At 24.7% G+C, this 9,883-nt stretch overlaps 1 protein-coding gene across 1 annotated transcript; it reads left to right on the top strand.

Moving 5' to 3' along the window:
- Positions 1-1,407: 1,407 nt before the first annotated feature.
- On the top strand, positions 1,408-8,578 carry LOC113552980 (fatty acyl-CoA reductase wat-like). The gene is made up of 8 exons (XM_026956062.1): positions 1,408-2,021; positions 3,930-4,178; positions 6,039-6,187; positions 6,271-6,380; positions 6,457-6,658; positions 7,041-7,283; positions 7,356-7,613; positions 8,245-8,578. The coding sequence occupies exons 1-8, from the start codon at positions 1,665-1,667 to the stop codon at positions 8,333-8,335; spliced, it is 1,659 nt and encodes a 552-aa protein (XP_026811863.1). The 5' UTR covers positions 1,408-1,664; the 3' UTR covers positions 8,336-8,578.
- Positions 8,579-9,883: the final 1,305 nt, after the last annotated feature.

Raw genomic sequence — 9,883 nt, 5'->3', positions numbered from 1 at the left:
TGAACTTATTGATGGTTAGTCTTTAAGAATTTATTTTGTTAATTTAAATTTTTATATGAGATATTTTTCATCTAAAAATAAATTTGAACTACAAATTTGAATTTTGTAATATAATTCAAACATAATATTAAAATATGTTCATTCCATCGTTGTCAGTATTTGTTACAATTTTATAAACTAGGAAATAAATAAATATAATAGTATGTATATACTTTTTTTATTTAAACAAACCTGTGGATGTAGCGGCCATTGGGTGCATTTTATTTTATTTTGATATTATATTACATTTACAGAAAATAATATACAGTGAAACTTCTATTAATGGATGCCTCTCAATAGTGGACATGGACACTAAAAACTGGTACCAAAATTAAAAATTACCTCTCATAAATGGACACAATACATATGTACATATCGAAAATGTTTAAGTAATAAAAATACTATATAAATATTTTATACATTTCATTCATATTTAATTTTATCTTAATGGTTTTCTTATTCGAAACATGACAAATAGTTCGGTTATGTGTTTAGTAAGATGAGATCGAGTTATCGGTGGTAGCCAATTTGCAAATTCATTGTAAAGAACGGAAAAATTTACGCAAAAAGAGATAACAGATTTTTTAAATTATATTATATTTAATAAATAATCAATTAATACTTCAATGTATATATATGTATATACACATAATATGTATAACCAATTTCCTATAGCGTCTTCCTATAGTGGTCATTTAGTAACTTCTCGCAAATGTTCACTATGTATAGGTTATTTCAATAGTGGTCAACTTCCTATAGTGAAAATTTTATGTTCATTTAACATTTGAGTTGTATAAATAATTAACATAAATTTATAAGCAATTATACACCAGCCTTGTTTTGTGTTTCACTTTTCACTCAAACTAAATATTCTAAAATAGTACCTACCTACCTATCTAGAGTTTTAAAATTTCATAAAATTTATTTTCTTGAAATATTTCACGAAATATTTCATGAGATATTTCATTGCAATAAAAAATAAAATATAAATTATTATATCTTAAAGTTTATAATCACGTTAACTTGCAAGTAAAAATTTTCAAAAGTTGACAAATTTGTGAAACAAAGAAAATAAGTAAAATAAATAATAATAATAATAACCAAAAATATTTCAAAAAGAGTGAAATATTCAATTTTTTAAATTATTTAAGATACATCCAATATTGATGGTTGGTTTTTTTATTTGTGATCTCGACAAAAAATCCAAATTCATATTTAACATTTCCTTGACCGAATAATTAAGTTGTACTGAATGTGAGGATTAGGAAGTCGTCCCACGGCCAACGATCTCCAATAGGAACATTTGGCGCGGAACTCAAGGACAAAAATTTATAATATGTAGACGAGCTTGTGAGAATTGTTTTCAGACGTTACTCGCACTCCAAAGTATACACAAGTGCTTAAACCTTAACGGTTGTGCAGTGTGATATTATTTGGATTTCAAGTAAATCGTAGTTGAGTTTTTTTTATTATATATTTTTTTACTCAAATTCGTTTACTTGATATTTTTAACCACTTTAAACAATTTAATTGACATTTTGTTAAAGTTGGATGAAAACATAACATCGCTTAATTATCGTAATATTTAAAAAATCCCAAAGTTGTTTATACCCACACAGAAAAAAATGGCGTTAGATCTACATCGAAAAAACGAATTCAAGAAATCCAAAAAATCATATGATGAAATTATGAAGGAAATTGTTACCGACGAGTTTCCACTGAATCCGTTAGAATTGGTCGGAGAATTGAGCTTTGACAATCCTGAGGTCTTAGAGGAAACTGACAAGCTGCCAAGATCAGATATCCAGGAATTTTATAAAGATGCTACTATTTTCATCACTGGTGGTACTGGATTTATGGGAAAAATGTTGATCGAAAAACTCAGTAGATCATGTCCACATCTCAAGCACATCTACTTGTTAATTAGAAATAAAAAAGGCAAGGACGTTAATGAACGTATCGATGCTATATTTGAAGATAGGGTAAGACCATTTTATTAATTATATTTTAAATTTAAAAAATCTTTACAATTTAGTTAAGCATTTACTAATATTTATTTTTTATTTTTTTAAATAATGAAACGTCAAATACTTAAACCTTACGAATAATATAAAATAATTTAATTAAATCTATACTGATTGAATAATTTAAAAATATAGATCGATACCATACATACTATAAATATATTTATTAAAGAGTTAAAAATAATTAATTCAAAACTGAAAACTAAAAATTTATTTTACTTAATTTATAAACATTTTAACAAATATAATTGTTATAATAATAATCTAAGTGTTCTAATATAAATTAATAGTTTAATAGACTTTTTAATCTTAAAACAATTTATTAAACGATTAGCAATGTGGTATTAAAATTAAACTTAAGGATCGTAAACATTTAAATTTAATAAATTTATAATATTCTAATAACCGTGCAAATATATTTATTACTGTAGAAAATGTTTTTTGAATAACTAATAGGGAGAAGGCGATAAATACTAATATTAATAGTAATACTTTTGATTATAAAATACGTTTTTAGTAAAAAACAATAACTTAATTTACATATTAATTTTAATACTAATATAGTATATTATAGTATATTTTCTTCATGAAAAGAAATAGTTTTATTAAAATATAATAAATATCTGAAAAGTTATAAATAATAAAATAATAATGATTATTATAAAATCAATTTTTATATACATTGTTTAACGAGAAATTGTATCTTATTAAAATTGAATAAGATATTTAAATATGTTAGATTGAATTAAATAAAAAACTTTTTTATTCAATTATAAGTCCGTTATAAATTTATATTTTATTTATTTTTAACAAAGTGTACGTTTTAAATATTTATGTATGTGCATTTAAATTTAAGATATTGCATTTAAATAGTACTAATTTATTTTCATATAGGTACAATTAATTTATACTAATTAAGACAGTTAGGTATAAAATATACTTCAAATAAATTGATTATATAAATAACATAAAATAATGCCGTTTCCGTCAATAACAGTAACAGACTGGTTTTTATTTTACTACCTTGTCTTCTTGATACTTCTGATAATAAATATCTTACGGAAATAATGAAAATAATAAGAGCTTTATTTCAAGGCTGACTTCTGAAAGTCTTAATGGTTAATTAAAAGTATTTTGATCTGTTATAAAACACAACTTTCTAGTTAACAAATTTTTAGCGGATATTTTGTGAAAAAATTCTTAATTATACTTAGAAGTGTAAAACATTTGCTTCTTAAATTAATTTCAAAACATTTTAAATTAGTATTTTGAAAAAAAAATCAAAGTGCGTATATTTTATTGTATACCCCTGAGTATGCTATTATAAAAATGGTTAAGAACCATTAAAACATTATATTTTTTTTTTTTTTTTAATATATTATAAAGACATACATTATGACATTACCATACTTTAATATTATTTATTGATACATCAGTTGTAGCAAAATACGTGACCAAAAGTAGTGAGTGCTTACAATGCATATATATTTTTTCTAAATGGGGTCACTGATACTTCGTTATTATTGGACACACACATCGATGTCGCAGTGATTTGCAAGATTACGTTAATTTTTTTCATATAGAAATGACAAGTTAATGATAAATAATTCATCAGATGACCCTTATTGTTTCATTAATTTATTATTATATTAAATAGTATAAAATATATTATTGCACTTTAATGATTCCAAAAAGTGTCATCACTAAATGTTACATAAAGAATAAAATTTAACATTGTTAAATGTATTGGTAAAATACTAAAACTTTGCTGGTTAATAGGTATTCAATCATTAGCTTTTATTTTTAAATGGAAACTAATTGTAGAAATAAAAGTAACTTATGTATTTATTTTAAATCATATTTTAGTTGTTTATGAGATTGAAACATGAGAGACCGAAGTTCTATCATAAGATATCTGCAATCGCCGGTGATGCGTCCTTACCAGGATTAGGTATATCTTCCTGTGACAGACAAAAATTGGCAGAAAATGTGAATATTGTATTCCATGCAGCAGCTACAATCAGGTTTGATGAACATATACGCACCGCAATCAACATCAATGTTCTTGGAACAAGGGAAATTATAAACCTAGCTAAAGAAATGACTAATCTTAAGGTAACAATTTTTCAACACTTGATAATAATTAAAAACATACTAGACAATTATTTATACGCTCAAAGGGGTCAATATCATTAAAATACAATGGTATTATTAGTATAAGTTACATAATGTTAGGAAAAAAAATAAAGCAAAAAATATTCCACAATGACGCAGTTGTTACAATATTTACATTGTACGTGTTATCGGAACGCGGTTATGCATATAAAAAAAGGTATAAAAAGGTTTTAGGTATTGATATATTCGGTCTATGATTAATTTTTTTTTTAACTATCATTTATTACCTTAGTAAACACATTTTTATAATTTTACTGTTTTATATTTTTATCAAATTCAATTTATTTTATGTAATTTGATTTCATATACATATGAAATAATGGCAAATCAAATAATCAGACGATTATAATATAGGCCAGTTTTTATAATATAAAGTAGTTAATATAAAGTTTTCAAACTTTTATTATACACTGCACACCGTACACTTCAAAAAATTTTCACGGCACGCTGATCTTTTTTTTAGATAAACAAAATTGTTTTGAATTAATTATAATTATATAAACATTTAATAAGAAATGTGTGATTGATGGGCTAACAAATATTTTTAATTCTTGGACGAATAGTTGACACATATCCGCGTTTTCTTATATCACAATTCAATGCAATCGGTAATTTATGGGAAAACCGCGGCACATTTAGTGGATACTCGCGGCACACCAAAGTTTCGCGGTACCCAGTTTGAAAACCACTGATATAGGCGATAATTAATGACAATAGATAAACAAATTTTTTAAAACTACTTAGCTTATAAAAAAATTACTAGTAAAAATGTATTACAAATAATCCATTGAGACGCTATAATATTAATTATTTGGAAAAAAAAATGCTAGTGAAGGTAGGGGTTGAATACCTAAAATATACGTGTCTAGAGAGGAGTAATGACAAGAAATATTATAGGTAGTTATAATTTATTAAAATTTCAAGGTACTCAGCTTTGTAAACAAGCTTAAGTCTTAAAATACTCTCAATACCCAGAACTAAATACTAACTACGTTACAATAACGATAAAATATAGCTAAGTGAAAAACATCACAGTGTACTACCTATTTATACTATTTATGTGTAATCAGTACAATTCCAATTATGTAGTGTATATTTGATTGTATCTAAAGTGTAATTACAATTATAATGACACACATAGGAACAATTTTCATCACAATTATTTACGTTTAAAAATGAGCATTGTGTATAGCTTAGCCAGAGTGTATAGATAAGTATTTATTTCTTAGCATTATTGGTTATATGATTAATTTTATTCTTACGATCTCTCAAATGAATAAAATCTGTAAAAAATATTGTTTGTTCGTATGGTCGACTTCAAAATCTAGTTCTAGTCATGTTTTGCATTGAAGGTCTTAGTGTGGCACTGAATTGAAGCAAATCGTAGGCAGCTTTTTCCTCATAGTAAAATAATGTATCATTATTGATACTGGTTTTAGTTCCTGTTTTATGTATGAATTCATAATATTGGAATTTAATTTAAACTGGTAACTTAATCATGACGTTTACCTATAGTGTATATTTCTTATTCTTATACATCTCTATCTTCTTAGATATTAATTACTCGTATGAAAAAAATATATTATTATATTCGGTACTCTATATTATTCTACATATCTATTGACCAGTAAATAATTTAAGACGAATCGTAAAATAATATTATAGTTATATTAACAATGAGATAATATTGTAAATTGTAATTTACCAATAAACTTATTCTAGTAATAAAGTTTTAACCTTTAAACTATTTATTTATTTTAACATATTGAAATTAAAATTCAATAAAATTAATGTGTTTAGGCATGTATGTACGTATCGACCGCGTATGCTAATTGTGTACATAATAAAATTGAAGAAAAATTTTATGGAGCGCCGTATAATTACGATGGAGTTATATCCTTAGTGACTTCGGCAAACGACGATAAAAAATTAGAAAACATCACACCCAGGTACGTTAATTATTATTTCTATATAAAATTTTAATAATACACGATGTAATATGAATATTTATCAAGTAAATTTATACTTTTAGCTTAACTGCTGGTTGGCCAAACACGTATACATTCACAAAAGCTTTAGCCGAAGACTTAGCTAAACACGAGTCTGCTGGTCTACCATTTGGAATATTCAGACCGTCAGTCGGTTAGTTGTGTGAAATTTGTTGTTTATATATATTTTATAATTTTATTATAATTAAAACATTATTACTTTATTGCAGTTATTTCAACATATAATGAACCTGTTCGAGGTTGGATCGATAACGTTTATGGACCCATTGGTATGATTGTGGGAGTCGGTGCCGGAGTACTTCACACACATCACTGTGATGTTACCAAGGTCGTTGACTTAGTTCCAGTAGATTTGGTTGTTAATGCACTAATATGCTCGGCTTATAAAGTCAGCAAAAATGTACCAACAATGTAAGTTACTAATAAATATCATATTCTGATGGATGCTATTTAACAGTTAGCACTTAGTATTGATTAACAAATAACTTAAAAAGTTGTTCTTTATTTATCTAAAGTATTAAATATTTACTTGTGAATTAGAATTGAAATCGTTTACAATCAATAACCGTAAAAAAATATTATAAATAGACAAAACATAACATATCATAAGTAAAAAGATTTTTCGGATAGAGTATAGACACTTGCAATAAAATGCAATAAAAACGATTGAATTTATCTGATATCGAGTTTTGAATTGTTTGTAAATTTAAATTATAAGTTAAATAAATACTTAGATTATTTTATAAAGAAAATAGGTCCATTTTTTTATATATATATATTTTTTTTTTTTTAGTGAATCAGATCCACCTATTTTTAATTATGTCAGTTCTAAACAGAATCCAATAAACTTAGAAAATTTCTTCGCCATCATCAAGAAACACGGACTACCTAACTGGCCTACCATCAATGCAGTTTGGTACTACTCGTTTATGCCCACTAATAATCCATATCTATATTCCTTGTTGTTCTTATTATTCCACACAATACCCGGTTACTTTTTGGACTTTTTATGTCAGCTAACTGGCAGGAAGCCAATGTAAGAATAAAACAAAATGCGATTTATTAAAAATATTCATACAATGTAGATTAATGTCTTAATTATCAACAGGCTTAGTAACATCTATAAAAAAATGAAAAAAGCCAACGCTGCACTATCTTTCTTTGCAAATAATGAATGGGAATTCAATGACAGTAACACCAGTGCACTATGGAAGGATATGTCAGAAGCTGATAAAAATACGTTCTTTTTCGACATAAAAGAAATGTCTTGGGATTATTATTCACGAGCTTGTGCTATTGGTTTACGTTTATACTTGGTAAAAGATGACATACATACAATTAAAAATGCAAGAATCAAATGGGAAAAGTAAGTTGATTCATGATAATTTTAGTAAGCTATTGTGTTGGTCAACTAATAAAAATGGTAGAGCTATAATATTATTTATAAATACTACTTTTATGTTCAATTTTGTATTAATTATTATTAATCAATACGTTAATTCATAATTAAATTCAGTCATAAAGTTAAGTTAAGTTAGTTAAGTTCATAACGTTTTTAATTAGTCGAAATTATGGTAATTAGTTACTGTTACTACTTACTTTATTTTTTAACCAATTGGCAATTTCTATGACACAAATTTTAACTTATAAAAAAATATCAATTACTCGTTAGAATAAGTAATCATTTATTATTCATTCCTATTTTTATAATATAGTACTTTTTCTATAAAAATGATTGATTATTAGTAAAATATTTTAATAGCAAAAACACTTATACGTGGCATTACAATTTTATAAAATAAAAGTATTTATTAGGATTTACATAAAACAATGTTTACAACTTACGCACAAATTGTTTATAAAATACAGTTTATATATATATATATATATAAATTAAAAATAATAGATTTGTATTAAAAAAAAAAATATTTATTAATTTTATTCTAGATAATACCTATATCAGTACATGTTTTAATAGTTTGTATTTTGTTTTTTAGGTTACGTAAAGCTCACTTACTATTAAAAACAGTCGTGGCAATAGTATTGCTGCGAATCTGCTGGTTTATCATCAACATGTGCTTTAATTAGATGTGTATTAAATCTATTTATGTGTTTTTTAATTTTATTGTTAAATGATTTTAAACTATTTATGATTTGTGATATATATTTGTTACATAAATCAAACTTACATTATAGGGTAAAGCTTATGGGATTAATTGTAAATCAACATTTTTTTTACGTTAATTTAAGTAGATGGAATGTTACTATCCAAGACTGAACAAATAATATATAATTATATTGTATATTCGTGTTAGTTATCATTATATTTATTTAAAGTATGAAATAAAAAAAAAAAAATGATATATTTACTTGTTTTTATTTAAGTAATTAATATTTATACATCTCTTCATAAACATATAAAAATAGATTACCTCACTGTTGTACAATAAGTGTAGGTACTTACCTCGTGATTTAGTATGTCACTGTAACGGATGTTTTAAATTTGAACTAAATAGTAATTCTTCGTTAAACATCTAATTTCGTGAAATTTTAAATGTCTATAAAAAAATTTGTTTATAGATTTTTTTAGATATTTTAGTTACTACTTACAATATAAACTATTTATGAGATGCTTCATAATTAAATATTTTAATCTTAAATTTAAAAAACTGAAAATTCTAAAAAAATTTAAATACTAAATAACTTATAATTTTTTGTAATTTCAACAAAATAGGACAATCTTTTGATAATAAATTGTTATTTGACTTGTGAAAAGGATCCAGTATCCAATTTAGTTCATATTTAAATTCCAGACACTCGTAAAAAATATTTGTGGAATAATGATCAATTTTTTTTTTATTCCAACAATAACGACTTGTTAAAAACCTGTAATGGACTTTCAAGGTTTTTGGCCTAGTCATACATTTATTATCAACATTTATAGAAAAGAAAAAATTAAAATAAATAGAAAATATGGTATGTCAGTATATACATATAAAACACAAAAAGATTGAAAATATTTTTGAAAATGTATCACAAAAAATGCTAAAATAAACATTTGGTAAACATATTAACTGAAATCAATTTTATAATATTCTATTCGGTTAAACATTGTATCATTTTTTCTACAAAACGCTGTGTATACGTTGTACAGAAAAAAAAATACATCATTATAAAATCAGTCGCTCAGCTCAGAATCTTAAATTGAAAAATACAACAAGTAATTGCAAAATAATTTGCCATACGACGTATAGTAACTGTACTACCTTGATCATGGTTTTGATCAGTTTGTAGGACACTAAAATGATACATCACTATACCAGTAATGAAATTATCTAGTTATCTTGCTGAATATGTTCAGCATGCTTTACCAAAAATATCCTGAGTATCAAGGTCACGGACACTCGACTTTCAGAAAAAATAATCAAGTTAAGAATATGATAATACTAGTTGATCCTGTACGGCATCGCCTGTGTAAAACTAATTGTCTATTAATTCGGTTTAATTAAACTCCGTTAAATATCAATTGTATAGATTTTAATACAGTTATTCAAATTATTTAGAACAAATATAAAATATAGGTCTAAAATTATATTGGATCATAATAACTATTCTCTTTTCTTTAACCAATGACAA

The sequence above is a fragment of the Rhopalosiphum maidis genome, chromosome 2 (assembly GCF_003676215.2).
Source record: "Rhopalosiphum maidis isolate BTI-1 chromosome 2, ASM367621v3, whole genome shotgun sequence".
Taxonomy (NCBI): Eukaryota; Metazoa; Arthropoda; class Insecta; order Hemiptera; family Aphididae; genus Rhopalosiphum; species Rhopalosiphum maidis.
Note: the sequence above shows the minus strand (reverse complement) of the source record. Positions and strands in the feature narration are given on the sequence as shown.